This window comes from Anomaloglossus baeobatrachus, chromosome 1, assembly GCF_048569485.1.
Source record: "Anomaloglossus baeobatrachus isolate aAnoBae1 chromosome 1, aAnoBae1.hap1, whole genome shotgun sequence".
In the NCBI taxonomy this organism is placed as follows: Eukaryota; Metazoa; Chordata; class Amphibia; order Anura; family Aromobatidae; genus Anomaloglossus; species Anomaloglossus baeobatrachus.
The window spans coordinates 263,778,478-263,798,600 of record NC_134353.1 but is presented as its reverse complement, the minus strand read 5'-3'; the positions used below and the strand labels follow the sequence as shown (position 1 = coordinate 263,798,600).

Here is a 20,123-nt window from a genome sequence, read left to right as displayed (position 1 = left end):
CTCCTTTCCCTCATCCGGGAGTTCGGCCCAGTGGATCCACCTCCAGGGTCTACCCGTCCATCTGGCCCTAACATGTTCACACCTGAATAATGAGTGATTTTTTTAAATTATACAAAAGACACCCAAAGCCATTAAAAACACATAAAATAATCACTGACATCCATAACACAGAATGAGGTTGCTGATTTGTTGATTATAATAAACCGTACCACTGCAATACAAATATTAATTAAATACCGATGTACAGTATGGCTGAAGCATCACCTAATGAAAGCATCAAAAAATGAAATGATGCTAGAGAGAATATACATAATGTATCTTACCAGACCTAGAATGTCAATAGAAAATGAGTAAGAAATAATGATGAAGACAAAACTAGGCTGTAGAAAATAAGATGGAGCCCAAAACCAGAAAGACACAAGGATCCCCGCTTGGAATAATAATATATATAAGGAAGTGCAAGCAGAGTCCTAGTTCAATGCAAGCATAGTGGTACAGAAATGTGAAGCCTGGATGTCAGGATAACAGACCCATCAGCCCTAGCATATCACTGTATCTTTACAGCTTTATCAGGGGAAATATCATGTCAGAGAGTTCTGGACCATAATACACACCATTTTTCTTGTCATAACATGAAACACCAGCTCGCTCATTCTTAGTACTTTTTGCCTTTTTAATACTACATTCAGCCAGAGTAGTCTCAGATCCCCGACACGTCACTTGAAGACAATCATGATTGCTTTCTTCTTGCTTTAAGATATTGTACCGTAATGTTTCAATAGAAGCACCTCTGAAATAAGAAAAAAGAGTGCTTAGAGATGTTATATAAAAATATATAATAAAGCTGTTTGCACAGGAACGTCCTCGCTAGAGTTGAGTGAATATTTTGAAATTCAAATTTGCTGCTTATAATTGCTTGGAAAATACACATAGCAGAGAGAAGAGAAGAGAAAGAACCCCGCTGACCATAAGAGCTTACACTTTACAAGAGAGAGATAGAGAGAATAGAACCTGCTGGCCAAAAATAGCTTACACCCTTCGCTAGAGAGAGACACAAAGAGGACCTCACTGACCAAAAGAGCTACACTTTAAAGGAGAGAGAGGCAATGAGGGCCCATCTGACTAAAAGAGTTTACATGCTACAGGAGAGAGTGATAGAGGACCCTGCTGACCATAAGAGCTTACTCTCTTCAGGAGTGAAAGAGGACCCCTCTGACCATAAGCGCTTGCACTCTATAGGAAAAAGAGAGAGAGGACCCCATTAAGGATAAGAGCTTACAGTCTACAGTAGAGAAAGAGGAGACTGCTGACCATGAGAGATTACATTCTACAAGTGAGAGAGAGGACTCTGCTTACCATAAGAGCTTACACTCTACAGGAGAGAGACAAACAGGACCCCTCTGACCAAAAGAGCTCACATTCTACAAAAGAGAGAGGACCCTGCTGCCCATAAGAGCTTAAACTCTACAGAAGAGAGAGAGGACCCTGCTGACCAAAAGAGCTTACACTCTACAGGAGAGCTGACCATAAGAGCTTACACTGTATAGGAGACAGACTTACCCAGTGAATCTATATGGCAGAGTAATTTTTCATCTCCAGACTGTGCTCCACTGAGAGCCTGTGATCTGTGATGGACCAGATACTGACTACCACAGTACAGAGTAATCAAAAAGATGTCATAACTAGAGCGAATTATAGGGATGCTCACGGAGCAACACAAGATTACATTAGCACACTCTCCGATGTTTCAGCAATGTGAGAAATAGTGTTGGCCAACGATTTTACATGCAAACCGAAAATCAAATGTCAAAATGTTTGAATTAGAGTGAAACTGCAAATTTCAGGAACTTCGACTAGAACTCAGTCCTAGACAGATCTATCCTCTCATCTCTACGCCTGACCAATGTTTGGAAAATGCCATCACTTTTGCTAGAAGTCAGACTGACATGACCCCCACCAATCATGAATGCATAGGACAAAGCTAAGCTCTTATCGAGCACTGTGCCCTCCTCTTCACTGCAGAACTCCTGTTAACTGATCATGCAGGGAATTGCAGTACTGCACTACTTAATGGAGCGGTGTAGCAGTATTTGCACATCAGGAAGCCTAAGATCACAGTAAAAACAGTCTTGCATCAAATCAATCAGTATACATTAATGTTGAGCAGCATCATTTTCAGAATATGATTCTCAAGCTAGGAAAACAACACTGACAATTGTATCATAACTTACTGGGGAAATGCAAGTTGTCGGCAGGCTACATTGGATTCTGTAATTGTCCATTTTTCAGGACACACAAAGGATTCAATAGTGTTCTTGGGTAATTTTATTTTTACAATACCATTCTTGGTTGTTGCCGCTCCATTGCTGTCTTTCAAGGATATTTCAAATTTACCTAAAACATGAAAATTAATGTTATCATTATATGTTATGTAAAATACTTGATTCAGCTTTAATTTGTGAATGATTAATAGTATACTGTTCATAATATGGTACCAGCTGTGATTTTGATTTTAAAATTAATTACATGGTTTGCATTTGACCAACTAAATAAAAAAAAAGAGAGTAAAATAATTTATATTGTCAATTTGTTAAGGAATGGAAGAATGATCAGCACCCCCTGAAGATCATATAATTGTAATGTGTTATTTTGATGCATTTCTCAGTTTGTGTATTGGTTTATAAAGTGCATTTTTAAAACTACTGCTAGCTGCAGAAGTTTTGGGTAACAAAAGGTTAGTAGTCACTTGGAAAATCAAGTAAAGCTCCTGATCCTAGTATATATCTACCCTATCCTAGTATATATGTTCCCCATCATGGTATGTACTGTCCCCATCCTCGTATATATGTCCATCATCCTGGTCCCACTCTGGTATATATCTCCTTATCCTGGGCCCACCCTAGTATATATGTCCTCATCCTTTGCCCATCCTGGTTTATAAGTCCCCCATCCTAGTATATATGGCCTCATCCTGGTCCCATCCTGGTATCTATGTTCTCATCCTGGGCCCATCCTAGTGTATATGTCTCTAATCCTGGTATATATGTTCTCATCCTCAGCCCATCCTGGTATATATGTGGCCCATACTGGTATATATTATCTCTATCCTAAAATGTATATTGTCATCCTGGGCCCACCCTGGTATATATGTCCTCTTCCTGGGCCAATCCTGGTACATATGATCCTGATTTATACGGCCACCATCCTGGGCCCACCTAGTATGTATGTCCTCATTCTTGGCACATCCTTGTATGTATTTCACCATCCTGGTATATATGTCCTCATCCTGGGAGCATCCTGGTGTGTATGTCCCCATCCTGAGCCCATCCTGATATATATGTCCCCATCCTGGGCCCTTTCCTGTTATGCACAGTCCTGTTTTGTTTCTAATGTATAAAAAAAAATCTACTCACCTTCCTCCACTACCACTCTGCATGGTGTCCTCTGTAGCCAGTGGGCAGCAATTGCCATCGGCATGTGCGCCATGACGTACAACGTCACTATCATACACCCCAAGTCACATGCACGCTGGCGTAAGTTGTCGTTCACTGTTTGGCAGTAGCTTGTATTGCAGTGCAGTGACCCAATGGGTCTCTGTATTGCAATGCATTTCAGCTGGATGTGCGTCCTTGAACACACCGAGCTCCTGTACCTCTTGCCCGGTCATGACCTCTCCAAACGGGAGCATTATACCCCAGGTGATGGGCAATCCAGTTCTGTTTTGGTAATCTGGATCACATGGCTCTGGTCACCAAAAAGAGTTGACTCTTTTGCATCCTAAATAGATTCCTATTAAATATATGTTAACCACAGGTGAACAAACACTTAAGATAAAATTAACTAAATTAATTAAATATTAGACAAATGAAAATTTTGACTATATCATCATATTTATGAATATTTTCTATACTCCAAAAAGTTAATTCAAACCGATGTATTTCATCTTATCACTTTGTGGTCTGTAAGTGCTGCATATACAGGTGGGTAATGTGCTATTACAACAGAGTGATGTATTTTTACTCAGAATGAACAGGCGCTGGACACAGCTCATGTGTATGAACGGGCACATAGTATGAAAAGCAATTAGCCGTTACAATTACATGTGGCCTGCTACATGCATGATCTGTGCACAGCAGCTGACATACTGGATTAACTGGTGTGTGGCAGTGTACATATTTTTGTGGCATATTTAGTTATTGACGGCTAATAGTGATATAATTGGAAGCATTCTATCTGCCAATACCTCTGTATTTATGGTTATATTTACAAATAATTATTGCCAATTAATCCCTTTTTATCACCATGCCAAAGAGGTTTAAACTCTATTACCCCAAAAACTTACTCTTTGTTATGCACTTAAAAAGAAGCAAAGATTTCCCTATATAAAGTAAAGCCATTACTAACACTCGGGAGGTTGAATGTAAGCAAAGCTTTTGTTCTGAATTTCAATGTTTTATTTAAAAAAAATATTTGTAAGTAATGTTTCAGCAATGCACTGCTATTTGACTGACAGGTGCAGCAGGAAGGGAATTTGTGGGTTGCATCTTGCTATCTATTCCCACCCCTGTCTGCCTCAGTGGTCTTCCTCCCCCTGTCGCCATCATACATGTTAATTCCAGCGACTGAGCACTATCATTTGGAAGTATTGCACAAAAGTCTTCACTAAGATGGTGCCACCGTGGGCAGGGGCGGAGATGTATTCTGCGCCTTGCCGCGCTGATTTCAGGGGACTGCAGTACTCAGGCCGGTAACAGCACTTTCTTAGCTGCCGACCCTTTAAACCTGCACTTGCATGGAGCATTCACTGCTGAACGCTGCATGCAAGTGCACTGAAGTTCATGTGTGGGCAGAGCTACTTTGGCTTGTGCTCCCATCCAAGAGATGAAGGGAGGAGCCGCAGCGCTGTCAGCATCCCCCTAACCTGTATGCCGCCCAGCCAGAGCTGTATGGTCCCTGCACTAGAGCTGTATGCCCCCCACCACCAGAGCTGTATGGCCCCCACTAGAGCTGTATGAGCCCCTGTATAACCCTAGTAATGTGTATGTGTCCCAGTAGCGATTATGCTCCCCCAGTATTGTGTATGCACCCTAGTAACATGTATTCCTCCCAGTAATGAGTATGGGAGTAGCTGGAGGTGAGTGAGACTCACTGCCGGCTTCCACAAATTAAAAATATCTCTAATGTGTCTGTGTGTGTGTGTGTGTGTGTGTGTGTGTGTGTGTGTGTGCATGTATGATATGGTTATCTATGTCAGTGTATATGACTGTGTATATATTTATATTTATTTGTATTTTTGTGAAATTGTCTTCAAATATGTATATGTATGTATGCCTGTGTGTGTATGTACCTGTGTATGTGCATGTCAGCGTATGCATGGGGCCCACTGAGACTCTTTCGCCCAGTGCTCACAAAAACCTGGAGCCGGCCCTGGATAAAAGTATGCACTTGTGAGTAGTTCAAATTCTAGTAGGAGAAACCTATTCCTTAAAGGGTTTATCCGGGACTATTTTATTTTTTTCTTATGAGCCTAAGAACTTACAGGTAGGTAGCTGCTAACTACCTGCCTTTTCTGCCCAGCGCTGATCTCTGCTGGCTCAGCATGGTCATGGACCGTAATTCTGTGGCTTCTGGAGTCATCTCGTTGTCAGAGCAACATCATCTCTACTGCTCTGCTCTTTCGACGACAAGGAGGCATCTATGCCGATGTCATGCTGATTGGCAGCCAGCTCTCTGCTACCTAACTGCCTAGTTGCATCACATCTTGTAACAGACCTGCCCAGAAGTGGAAGAGCTGCTCTGTTGACATAAAGTAGTAGAATCTCTGGTAGGAGCGGTCTGTTACCACTATGAGCCCGTGCCAGGGACAACAGGCAGGTTGTTACCTGCCTGTCAGTTTTTAGTGGAAAAAAAATGCAAAAAATAAAAAAGTCCTAGATAACCCTTATACGGAGAGGAAGGCATGAAGAGTCCTCATGGGGATTAGCTTCTTGGACTAGTCATCCATACTGCATGGTCCACCTGGCATAGTTTGCCTGATAGATTCAGTGTCATACATGAAGATTCTGGTTCTGGCAGCATATCAGCTTTTAAATTCCCTTTAACATATATGCTCCACTGGATGGGGAAAATAGACTCAGGGGCCAGTGGACCAGTCCGAGCCTTGCTTCATCAGAGAACTAATGACTGAAGCCAATTGCCCAGAGATTACAAATAATGATTTACTGACTGTGTGTTTGGAGCCCCAATACGGTACTTACTGATCGGTGCTGTGTGTGGATGAGAAACCTGCACCAGCAAGACAGCACAGAGCTCCTGGGATCACACACACAAAATCACACAATCTAGATTTTGACAGCGTTGCTATTGTTCATTACTGCACATGATAAGCAGCTGATAAAGTTCCTGGCACTTCCTCACCTGCTTTTGCAGAAGAATTAGTGGGATCCTAATTAGAGATGAGTGAACCTTAGGGTACCTTCACACTTTAGCGATGCAGCAGCGATCTGACCTGGTCAGGATCGCTGCTGCATCGCTACATGGTCGCTGGTGAGCTGTCAAACAGGCAGATCTCACCAGCGACCAGTGACCAGCCCCCAGGCAGCAGCGACGTGCAAGCGACGCTGCGCTTGCACGGAGCTGGCGTCTGGAAGCTGCGGACACTGGTAACTAAGGTAAACATCGGGTATGGTTACCCGATGTTTACCTTAGTTACCAGCTCACACCGCTTAACTTAGCGTGTGCAGGGAGCAGGAGCCGGCACTGGCAGCGTGAGAGCTGCGGAGGCTGGTAACGAAGGTAAATATCGGGTAACCACCTTGGTTACCCGATGTTTACCTTGGTTACAGCTTACCGCAGGCTGTCAGACGCCGGCTCCTGCTCCTTGCACATTCAGGATTGTTGCTCTCTCGCTGTCACACACAGCGATGTGTGCTTATCAGCGGGAGAGCAACAATAAAAAAACGAACCAGGGCTGTGTGTAACGAGCAGCGATCTCACAGCAGGGGCCAGATCGCTGCTCAGTGTCACACACAGCGAGTGTAGATATATACTAGGATCAGTAGCGATCTTGCTGTGTGTGAAGTACCCCTTAGGCTCGGGGTTCGAGCTCGTAAAATGATGTGAAAATCCTCGTGGTGAGCATCTCGCTGTGCTTGTGTCTAGGTGATTACTTGCATTGTCTGCGCTGCTGGAAGTATTTGTTCATCTCAAATTAGGCTTTCATTCAGCGTATTGAAATGTTTTGTTTAAGGAGAATTAATAAAAAAAAATAAACACTGCCCACCCACCTCCGGAAGTATTTTGCTTTAAGCACATAGCAAAACACTTCCAGAGCTAGGTGGGCGGTAATTTTCTGGCCATCAGTGTACAGACCGTCTGCTGTCCATGATTAACATAAACCACAGTGAAGAAGAGAAGCTTTTCAACTTATTCATTTATTTTTTCACCAGTGAAAATCACTGATAGTAAAAAGTGACACACTGAGCAACCACTGATGAAACTCAGATGCAAAACGTTGATGAACAACGGTCTGTGTTTTCATGTATGAGAAAAATCATGGCTGTCTGAGTGAGGCCTTTATCACATAATCACTAGAATATATATATATAACCAACATAAATAGTATATAGCAGAGATTCTTATGCTCACCAGCGCATGGAGACTCGGAGTTAAACCTGTATTTTGGGTTGGTGCATTCTGCACTCTTCAACTGACAGTAGGTCAGAAATGATTTGTTGCTGTCACTGCAAGCCCCTATGGTCTTATTTCGAGGACATTGGTAAGGGAGCTTACAAATACACCTCCCATCCACACATCTCTGCCAGGGAGCACAAAACACTTTATGGCATGAATCTACAGTGTACTTCTCATCCCAACATGTTTTCTTCACTGATATGGTGCCCTATAAAAGACAACAAGATGTTAAATGCAGTATATTATCTTATTATGGTCTTTAAATTCTGTCTTCAAATGTTTATTGAAGAGTTGCACTATGTATAGTCAGATATTCTACATAAAGGGGATGTTCAGTACAAGAAAAAAATCTATAATTACAGAATTGCTCTAACAATAATTATTAACGTAGAGCTGCCACTGCAGTAATGTCTTGTAAGCCATGGACACGATTGCTGCAACCAATCATTGGCTTCAGCAATAATGTGCGATACATGCAATATTACTGTCAGTGATTGACTGCAGTGGTCACATGAGCATGTGTCGCATGTCATCATAGTAGAACACATTTACAAGAATGGTGACTCTGCAGAGGTGGGGAATTTACTAGATTAGTTACTTTAAATATTTTCATAATTTTTAATTATTCCTTTTTTAGTAGATTCCCAGTATTTAAATGACAAGTCCTCTACAGAGGTTATCCAGGGCTATTTTATTTATTTTTTTTAAACTAGGGGCCTAAAAACTAACAGGCAGATAATTTCTAAATATTGCCAGGGGGGAGAGAAGGGGGAAGGGGAGATGGGATCCAGCACCAGCAAAAAATAGAGTTGTTTATATAAAAATCAAAAATTTATTAGAACATTAAAATTAAAAAGGAAAACCGCAAATGGGCAAGGGAAAAAACATCAGTTGCATCCTTACACGTTTCGGACAGGAAATTAAAAACATGTCCTTAATCATAGACATGTTTTTAATTCCCTGTCCAAAACGCGTAAGGATGTAACTGTTGTTTTTTCCCTTGCCCATTTGCGGTTTTCCTTTTTAATTTTAATGTTCTAATAACTTTTTGATTTTTATATAAAAAACTCTATTATTTGCTGGTGCTGGATCCCATCTCCCCTTCCCCCTTCTCTCCCCCTGGCAATTTTTGGATTCCAGAACTGGCTGATCTGGAGGGTCCGTGCACCGCTTATCCACCATGGGACATTTATCTTGGTAAGCAGAAAACACTTTATTTTTGTTATCCAGATAATTTCTAATTCCCTGCCTGTTCTACCCATCGGTGGCTCAGAGTCACTCCTGCCAGCAATTCAGCTACTCCATGTCATCAGAGCCGCTCTCCCTGTTCTAAACTGTTCTGTTCACGGGGTGTGACTGCCAATGTCATGCTGATTGACAACCGTCCCCCCGGGGAGCCGGCGGGGAGATAGCTGTCAATCAGTATGATATCCTCAATCACACCAATAAACAGAGCAAACATGATGTCAGTGGAAGCTGCTGAATTGACGGCATGAAAGGTCTTTGACTGTCGCCGGGACAACAGGTAGGTAGTTAGCAACTACCATGTTTTCTCCGAAAATGAGACAGTATCTTATATTATTTTTTGCTCCGAAAGATGTGCTAGGGTTTATTTTCAGGGGATGTCTTATATTTTCTCCTGAACAACAATCCTTCTTGAACAAAAAAAAATAAATCCACATTTATTCAAATATAGTCATGTAATCTTATTCTGGAACAACAACATTTTGTGTTAATCCTTTTACTGGTTCAAATGCACATTTTCTTATCTGATCTGCTATTCACATAGTGTAGAACCAGTCCAATAGTGGAGGGTACATACAAAGCAGACACCCCTAGAATAATCAAACTTACCAGACCCCAAACAATTAGTGTTGGCAAGTGAGTGGGCTCTCACATAAAAATGTGCATCACTGTCAGAGCGCCCTGCGTTCTACAGAGGTTGGCTAGCGATGCCAAGCGCGATAGCACCCGCCCCCATCATACGGCCGATATGTGGTGATCGCTGCCGTAGTGAACATTATCGCTATGGCAGCGTAACATGCACATACCTGCTCTGCGACGTTGCTGTGACCGGCGAACCGCCTCCTTTCTAACGGGGTGGTTCATTTAGCGTCACAGCGACATCATAGCAGCGTCACTGAACCGCCGCCCAATAGAAAAGGAGGGGAGGAGATGAGCGGCCGGAACATCCCGCCCACCTCCTTCCTTCCTCCTTTTCTGGTGGAGGCAGATAAGGAGATCTTTGTCGTTCCAGCGGCGTCACACACAGTGATGTGTGCTGCCGCAGGAACGACAAACAACATTGTTACTGCAGCAGCAATGATATTTGGGAAGGGACCCCCATGTCACCGATGAGCGATTTTGAACGTGTTTGCGACGATTCAAAATCGCTCATAGGTGTCACACGCAACGACATTGCTAAAGCGGCCGGATGTGCGTCACAAATTCTGTGACCCCAACGACATCGCTTTAGCGATCTCGTAGCATGTAAAGCCACCTTAAGGCTTATTTTTGGAGTAGGGCTTATATTTTAAGCATACTCAAAAAAGTCCTAATAATCCTACTAGGGCTTATTTTCAGGGTAGGTCTTATTTTGGAGGGAAACAGGGCACCTGTCTGTTTGTTCTTAGGCTCGGAGTAAAAATGTTTTAATGTTTTAATCATCCTGGAAAATGCCTTTAAGCATCGTTTACAGGGAATAGAAATGTTTCGCTGGCAGTGCAGTAAGATATTTCACAACTCTTCCTGATAAATGTGTATTTAACTATCCAAATATTTGCTTTGGCCTAAGAGCTATATATATATTACGCAAGCTTATTGAATAAGCGTTAGAAAACAAACTATTGTATACATGGACACTTGAAATACAAGTAGAAAATACGCAGGCTTAAGCTGGGTTCACACATAGCGACAGCGACAATGACGTCGCTGTTACGTCACCATTTTCTGTGACGCAACAGCGACCTTGTAAGTCGCTGTTATGATCGCTGCTTAGCTGTCAAACACAGCAGTGATCATAACGACACGCGTCGCTGTACTACATGTGCAGAGAGCAGGGAGCCGCGCACACTGCTTAGCGCTGGCTCCCTGCTCTCCTAGCTACAGTACACATCGGGTTAATTACCCGATGTGTACTGCAGCTACATGTGCAGAGAGCCGCGCACACTGCTTAGCTTTTGCGCTCGTTAATTGTATCATCTAGGCTTTACACACTACGATGTCGAGAGCGACGCCGGAAGTGCGTCACTTTCAATTTGACCCACCAACATTGCAGCTGCGATGTTGTAGTGTGCAAAGTACCCCTTAAGCGGGCTTTACACGCTACGATTTCGCTACAGCGATCTCGTTGGGGTCACAGATTTTGTGACGCACATCCGGCCGCTGTAGCGATGTCGTAGCGTGTGACTCCTAGGAGCGATTTTGGATCGTTGCAAAAACATCCAAAATCGCTCCTCGTTGACATGGGGGTCCGCTTCCAGTTATCACTGCTGCCGTAGGGGCGAAGTTGTTCCTCGTTCCTGCGGCAGTGCACATTGCTGTGTGTGACGCCGCAGGAACGAGGATCATCTCCTTACCTGCCTCCGGCCACAATGTGGAAGGAAGGAGGTGGGCGGGATGTTACGTCCCGCTCATCTCCGCCCCTCCGCTTTCATTGGGCGGTCGCTTAGTGACGTTGCTGTGACGCCGAACGGACCGCCCCCTTCGAAAGGAGGCGGTACGCCGGTCACAGCGACGTCGCTATGCAGGTAAGTATGTGTGACGGGGGTGCCAGATTTTGTGCGCGACGGGCAGCGATATGCCCGTTTCGCACAAACGATGGGGGTGGGTCGCATGCTAGCGATATCGGGTCGGATATCGCAGCATGTAAAGCCACCCTTACTCTAAAAACTGATTGCAAAGACCATGGCTGATGAGGCAACTGTATTAGAATACAAGAACACACATATACATTGACCTCTATGTACCCAACTTGTTCTTTAAGCCAAATAAACCGGCACAGCGATGTAACAAAAACACAGCTGCGTTCACACGCTAGGTCACTGCCTGGAAATGTTAGGGTTTACGATGAGAAATCGGATAAATAAAATCTATAGCCATTGAAGATGCTTGAGCCGATAGGCACTACATATTAAAAGTAGGATGAGAGTGATGGAAACATTTCCGATTCCTTTGTAGGGTGCATCCTCAGCACCAATGTCAGTATGTCACCATATCCAGTTTTGATTGGCTGCATCTGAAGGAAATAGTGAGTTTCAAACATTATACTCCCCTCACATTACTGCCCCTTTATGGTATCTCCTCTTCTATTATCACATCAGTATAGATCATGAGAAATATATTGTGTTGCAGTCCCATTATTTTCTACAAAATGTTATATATGTTCTGTTCTATATTGTATGTGGTTCCGTACGACTGTTGCATTTAGGCAGTTATGTGATTGACCTAGCGCCATGTTGCCAGATGCTAAATATCACAGGGTATGTGCTCTGCAGGACTAAGTGGATAGTGTTTGATGTCTTATGGATTTAGGTATTTTTTCCTTTAGCGCTTTTATGTCTTACTGTTTTAAGAGCAATAACTTTTTCTTTTTTTCATCAACATAGTCCCAAGATGGCTTGTTAATTGCCGGATGTTTTGTAGTTTTGAATGATACCATTCATTTTACCATACAATGTATTTGAAACTGGGAAAAACATCCCAATTTTTTTGTGGTTTTATTTTTACACATTCATTGTGGGTTGAACTGATCAGGCAACATGATCCTCAAGATCGGAACGATTATGACGATATCAAACATGTCCGGTTTTATTTTATTATTTTAGTGGTAAAAAAAAATGTCTGAAATTTTTCTAGACATCCCATGCCCACTGTGCGTGTACAGCCCGCAGCGTAAACTGACCTGTGGTGCCGCTTTCCGAGCTGCAAGCATATCAATTTATTGCTGCGGAGCTGCAAGCGTTCTCTGCAGGTTGGACAGGAGAGAGACCGAAACTGCCCGAACACTGATCGTTGGCACAAGCAGCTGCTGTCTCCCGCGGTTAAGTCTCGCAGGTCCTGATCGTGTGCACACACCCTTAGGCGGGCTTTGCACGTTGCGACATTGGTAACAATGTGTTACCGATGCTGCAGCGATAGTCCCGCCCCCGTCGCACGTGCGATATCTAGTGAAAGCTGCCGTAGCGATTATTATCGCTACGGCAGCTTCACACGCACTTACCTGCCGTGCGACGTCCCTCTGGCCGGTGACCCGCCTCCTTCCTTAGGGGGGCGGGTCGTGCGGCGTCACAGCGACGTCACACGGCAGGCGGCCAATTGAAGCGGAGGGGCGGAGATGAGCAGGATGTAAACATCCCGCCCACCTCCGTCCTTCTCATTGCAGCCGGCGGCAGGTAAGGTGATGATCCTCGCTCCTGCGGCTTCACACACAGCGATGTGTGCTGCCGCAGGAGCGAGGAACAACATCATACCTGTCGCACCATCGGCATTATGGAAATGTCGGAGGCTGCAGCGATGATATGATAACGACGCTTTTGCGCTCGTTCATCGTATCAAAAAGGTTTTACACGTTGCGATATCGACTGCGACGCCGGATGTGCGTCACTTTCAATTTGACCCCATCGACATCGCACGTGCAATGTCGCAACGTGCAAAGCCGCCCTTAGAGTAAGGTCAAGGAACTTAGATTAGAAGCACCACTGCAGTGGTAAAATAAAAAAAACAAACGCTGGAATGGTGCTTTAAAAACTACCCTTGATCTGATAGATATGTCACGGGCGGGGGCGCAGCCAAGGCCAGTGGGGAGCTACTCGAGACGCTCGGATCCGGGCAGTTGCTGTGGCTCGAGTGGCAACCGGATCCGGGACTCTTGCAGCAGCCCATCGCCCACAACAATAATAAAAGGGTTATTTAAAGGGGAAGAGTTTGTCAGTGACGCCACCCGTGGGTTGTGGTGATGGTTGGTAACACCGCCGATGCCTTTGTATGTGACGCCCGGGGCTGATGGAGCAGGGTAGCTGGATGGTATCCCCTCCACGGGTAGGGGAGGTGTTGTCCCGGGCCCAGGTGTAGGTAAAGTGCAGTGCTGGGGCGCCGTCTGCAGGCTGGACCAGATGACACTGGTGTACTCACTGTTGTTGAATAAACCACACAAAGTCCAAGTAGTAAACCAAGTGCTGGATACCGGTAGCCTCCGGAGGGGTGTGCTCGGGTCCCATGGTTGACAGGACAGGGGCCCTTCCTTCACTTTTGTGTTTTTGTCTTGTGTGTTGACTAGTCCGCATGAAACGGGAAAAGTGTGCTCCTGGTGTCTTTGCTGTGGGAGCTGTTGCCCGCGAGATCTGACCCTTGGGATTTTTGCAGGCACTTGCAGACGCCCTAACCCCGCGTTGGGCTTCTGTCTCGCTCTATCTGGGTTCACTGGTGGGACAAGACGTGGAATCTTGTCCCATGCTGGCTGATTGACAAGGGGTTTGAAGCTGTCCTCGCCCTAGGGTCCAGGCACACCGACTGTGCACGGCCTCCGGACCAGATTCCGGCTGTCGGCACTGGCGGGCTACAACCCTTCCCTGGTCCACTTAAGGTCTCCTGCGACCGGATCTTCGTTGCCTGTGGCCCTGCTCTGCAGTCTGCAACCCAGTCAGCTCAGGTAGTCCGGTAGTCCGGGAGCTAAAACCCCCGACTACCACTTCACTCCTCTCACTTCCACTGTCCAGACTAATCTGCTGTGTTCCCTCCCCTGACACCCCAGGACCCCTAGTTGGGCATCACCATCTGCCTGGCCCAGTCCACTGGTGTGTCCCTATTGTCCTGGGGGGGTGACTAGGCTTTGTGGCTGGTGTTTGTACCTGTGTGTGGGGTTGTGTTGGTATGCCAAGGAGGATGGGGTCCTGCACCAGGAAGATTTGTGCAGTCTCTGTGACAACCTGGTTTTGCCAGGGCGTCACAGATACATTTCCATCGGCCAATCTAACCTTTCTTATGCGGTGATCAAAATGCTAAAAGTATTATTACAGCTACAAGTGTAAAATGCCTAGAGACTTCAACACCCTTCAGATAGGGATTATAGTTTCTACTCTCATTCTCAGGATTCGAATAGCTAAATGGACTATAGTCCATACAAGATATATCTTTCTTCAACACAATGACGACACAGCCCCTACTATCAAATGGAAAACCCTCAAATGTTTCCCTAGGGTGGTGTTTTTCAAACATGGCTCAAGAATTAAGAAAGATAGTACTCAGGCCATTAAAAAGCTCTCCAGAAAATCATCAGCTTAGAACTGATCCATAAAAAGCACTTTCTACTGGGAGCCTCAGGAACTTTTGTAAAGCTAGATTGGGAGCTAAATAGTTGCTAGTTGTTTTCGCTAAACATCTTCTTCAAATAGGACATAGCATGTTCTGAGTTTGGGAATGAACATGGGAGGATGCTCGTTAAAGCCGCAGACTCTTATTGTTTGCCTCAAGAACGCACACAATAAACTGGTACACACCACCCCATAGATTGTAGACACGTTCTAATCATAGTGCTCTAAACTATATAATTTACCCTTCACATCTCCAGGAGCAGCAATGTCCAATAGCATGGCTCCCCCTTTTAAGAAGTTGAAATTGGCAGCAATTAAGAATCTGGAAGAACCCTTCTTCCCGAAGAGCATCTAGTTATAATTGAAGACCTATCAGGAAATAAAAGCACTGGACCAGATGGTCTCAAGTCTGCATTCTAGACATCTTATCCCTTTGAAGTCTCAGGCATTTAATTCTATCTCAGATTCCATCTCATTCCCCTGTCATTCCACAACCACACACGTTGCAGTCATCCCCAAATCAGGAAAGGACCCAAATTCCTGTAGTAGTCATCACCAATCTCTCTTCTAAATGTTGACCTGAAATTATTAGCAAATACACTGAAACCCAACCTTCCTGATCTAATTCATCTAGATCAAGTGGGCATTGTGCCCGGCAAAGAAAGTTGCGATAATAGCCTTAAAACGTTGGACATTATTAGTTACGCTCATACCCACAAAACCCCACTGATGATCCTGTTTTTAGATGCCGAAAAGGCTGTTGATAGAATTTTAAGGTCATCCTAGTTTCAAACATTAGACCATAGTGGTTTAGGCCAAATTTTTACATCTAAAATACTTGCCCTTTATCACTCTCTCTGCTCAGTTGAAAATTAATGGTACATTATTGTCCCCTTGCTCCATGGTACCCGACAAGGCTCTTTTCCCGTTTCATGTCTTGATCATGGAACATCTTATGGAAGTTATATGCGCCAACCCAGACATACACGGAATCAAGATTGTGGGACAAGAATATTAATGCTCTGCTTTTGCCTATAATCTCTTGATCTATCTTAAGCCTGCTTTACACGCTACAAGATATCTTACGATGTGTCGACGGGGTCACGTCGTAAGTGACGCACATCCGGCATCGTAAGGTATGTTGTAGCGTGTGACAGCGACGTGCAATTGCGATTGAAACCGTTCATCGCATGCACGCCGTTCATTCCTGACGCATTGAACGTCAGATTGTTCATCGTACCCGGGGTAGCACATATCGCAGTGTGTGACACCCCGGGAACGATGAACAGATCTCACCTGCCTCTTGCGGCTCCCGGCCCACAATGCGGAAGGAAGGAGGTGGGCGGGATGTTTACGTTCCGCTCAGCTCCGCCCCTCCACTTCTATTGGTCGGCTGCCGCGTGACGTCGATGTGACGACAAACGTCCCTCCCACTCCGTTCGCCGCCCACATTGAGGTCGTATGGTAGGTAAGTATATGTGACGGGGGTTAATCGTATGTGCGGCACGTTCAACATATTGAACGTGCTGCACATACGATGGGGGCGTTGCAAATCGCATACGATATCGTATGCGAAATTGCAACGTGTAAAGCAGGTTTTACTAGCCCACATGTATCTTTTCCTTCCCTAATGTGCGAGTTGTCATGCTTTGGTAGAAGGTCCAAGTTTAAGACAAATATAGATAGATCTGAGGCTTTAAATATATCTTTACCCCAACAAATGATAAAAACTCTGAAAATCAACTTCCCATTTAAATGGTTCCCGAATAACAACATTAAATATCCTGGCACTTATATCCCCTCCGATCTCTCAAAATTGTTTCCTCTTAACTACCAACTATTTTTGTGCAGACTTGAGGGGGATCTTTATTCCTTGAACAGTGGAGAATTCTCTTGGTTCGGCAGAGTCAATATACTCAAAATGACAGTTTTACCCAGACTATAATATCTTCTGAAAACCATTCTGGTATATATACCCTCTTCTTTCTGGACCAAAATCCAACACACTTTTAGTTGATTTGTTTAGTTGACTGCTTGTCCAAGGATTTGGCATACCACTCTTGTTTACCCAAAAGATGCTGGGGAGTTGGTCTACCTAACTGCCAACCTATAATATCTAGTGTCCATCTATGTGAGAATACCTGACTAATAAGTAATAATATGGTGCTAAGGGTGTCTTTACATGCTACGATATCAGTACCGATATCGCTAGCATGCGACCCGCCCCCATTGTTTGTGCGAAACGGGCATATCGCTGCCCGTCGCGCACAAAATCGCGCACAAAATCGCGCACCCGCGTCACACATACTTACCTGCATAGCGATGTCGCTGTGACTGGCGTACCGCCTCCTTTCTAAGGGGGCGGTCCGCTCGGCGTCACTGAGCGGCCGCCCAATGAAAGCAGAGGGGCGGAGATGAGCGGGACGAACATCCCGCCCACCTCCTTCCTTCCGCATTATGGCCGGCGGCAGGTAGGAGATGTTCCTCGTTCCTACGGGAGTCACACACAGCGATGTGCACTGCCGCAGGAATGAGGAACAACAACGGGAAAGCGATAGTATCGATAATTGGGAGCGGACCCCCATGTCAACGAGGAGCGATTTTGGACGTTTTTGTAACGATCCAAAATCGCTCCTTGGATTCACACACTACGAGATCGCTACAGCGACCGGATGTGCATCACAAATTCCGTGACCCCAACGAGATCGCTGTAGCAAAATTGTAGCGTGTAAAGCCCGCTTAAGTCTAAAATATGGGTCCATATCACGCAAGCTACCTACTCCATATCAATCTCTACCTTGCCCTGGACCCGGCACTCCTTAGTTCGAAATAATGTTTCAGTATCTTAAAGTGTCAGTAAAATGCTCAAAAGACTATAAATTCCAAGTGTGAGATGCATTCTGATTCACCCTCAGAGGCCAATGATGCCAATAACCGACTATCCATGAGATTACATGACCTGATTGAAGCCACATGCAGAAGCAACAGTGGAATGGGCGCTGCAACAGGCAACTCAGTAGGGAGGCTTGATATGGGGAGATGCTGCCCGGCGACCATGATGAGTGGCATGGTGCCGAGGAAGTATGTGAGTAGTCCCAGTGACAGTATCTTCCTGGAGCTAAAGTCTGGCTGTCATCACAGAATATTCGGCTGAAGGCGACGTCATGCAAATTAGCTCCCAGTACCTCGATCTGTATAAGATCCTCAGGCAACTCTATCCGGTGACTTACAGTCTTCAACTCTCCGCAAATCTATATATCCCAAATACCTTTCATGTCCCACTCCTGAAGCCAGTGGTCTTGAATTGCTTCTCTGAGTCCCATGTTTCTTTCACTACTGCTGTTCCTGAGGGTATCTTGGACATTTTTGAGGTTAAGAAAAACATGGATACTAAAAAGGTTTGGGGGAGGACCCTTTATCTGGTGGACAGAAAGAGTTTTCAACTTGAGGAGAGATCTTTGGAACCTGCAGAGAATATATCTGCCTGTCATCCTGGAGTGATTCCTCAGTCGAACTGGCTAAAAGAAGGGGGGCTGTAAGGCGGGCTACTGTCACGGTGACTACTCGCATGCCTCTTCAGTGCCATCACACTCACCATGGTTGTTGCGTGATGTCTCCCCTTATGAGGTTTCCCTGCTGAGTTGCCTCTTGTAGCACTACTTCCCCTGTTGCCTCTGCATGTGGCTTTCACATTTTAAGGCATGTGGCCATGTCCTGCAGAGATTACGTTCCCTGTCCAATCCTGGGCAAGCAAGGCCTATATTAGGCAGCCTCTCCCAACACTCCCTGGCCGCACGTGGTTCCTAGTCTCCTAGTCTCCAGTTCATGCATTTACCTGTTTTGATTCTCCCATTAACGACTCGGCTTGCTCAGTGTGACATCGTACATTGTGCCTATCTTGTGATTCTGGAGACAGACACCCCGTAAATTAAGAGGGCTTTCCTCACTACAACATCGCCAAACATGTGGACATTAACTCTGGTTTAGGCACATTTTGGTGCTCAGAGGGGAAGGTGGCATTTGAATTTGAGAGTGCAGATTTTGCTGGATATCTTTTTTTGGGGAGAGCCATAGCGCTTTTCCAGAGCCTTTGTGCTAACAGTTAAGAGGAAGCCCACTATATTTCCATTAACTGATTACGGACCTGAGTAGGGATCTGTTTTTTTGTGGGTTGAGTTGAATGCTATGATGGCAATTTTGAAAAAGAAAAATTAACAGGGAGCGCAATGAGAAGCACCTACAGGTTATATGATATAATAAAACAACTGTCAGCAGCTCATCTTATGAAGTTGTGGGCCCCCGCACAACCCCAGTTAAAAGCCGAACTTTTCCAGTGGAAGGAAAATAGCTGTCCTCTTTCACCGCTGTGATTGCAGTACGCTCCGCCCAGACCATGTGATAACACACAGCTGCTCAGTCACCGCAAATCCAGTGGTCTCCATGCTGATTCCTCCCGGTCTTTAACTAACCCTGTTAGGCTTCACAATCTCCTCTCCATACAGCAGCTCCAGTCGATCTTCCCACAGGGGAATGTGTATAAGGGAACAAAAAAGGAACAGGAAAAAGAAGGGGAGAATTCCAAAAAAGGATATTAAAAATTCAAACCTTTTATTAATAGCCCCTTATAAGTCACAACGCGTTTTGACAACAAGTGTGTTGTGTGTTATCACCTGAGGAAGACAGCACATTTGTTGTCGAAACGCGTTGTGGCTTATAAGGGGCTATTAATAAAAGGTTTTTAATATCCTTGGAATCCTCCCTTCTTTCTCCTATAGATCGTTCTTTTTTTGTTCCCTTATGATGTCAATTTTGGGTACAGAACATTTTGGATCAGTTCACATTTATCCTGTGCTCAATGCTGAACATTTACATTACAGTTTTCAGTTACATCTCCGAAATATGTGATTTAGGTGAATCCTCGATGGATTTATTCCCTAATAAGGCAGCAGAAATACTCTGGTCTTTGTTTGGCCTGTGTTCAGTGGTGTCCTTTTTTTCAAATGTGCAGAAAACTGCTTTTGAACGCATTTATGTGAACGCCTAAAAAACACATAAAAAGATAGACAACGCCAGACCACAGGCCAGATGGGAGATCAAGGTGACTCCATCTGCCTCATTACA

General features: G+C 44.8%; 1 protein-coding gene across 1 annotated transcript in view; it reads right to left on the bottom strand.

Moving 5' to 3' along the window:
• Positions 1–18,855, bottom strand: part of CFI (complement factor I) — a 73,472-nt gene extending 54,617 nt beyond the window's left edge. Inside the window, exons 1-4 of the mRNA XM_075340398.1 lie at positions 18,838–18,855; positions 7,648–7,900; positions 2,232–2,394; positions 615–790 (exon numbers count right to left, since the gene is read on the bottom strand). Of these exons, the coding sequence (XP_075196513.1) occupies positions 615–790; positions 2,232–2,394; positions 7,648–7,900; positions 18,838–18,855 (610 nt within the window). The remainder of the gene's footprint in view (positions 1–614; positions 791–2,231; positions 2,395–7,647; positions 7,901–18,837) is intronic.
• Between the last annotated feature and the right edge of the window lie 1,268 nt (positions 18,856–20,123).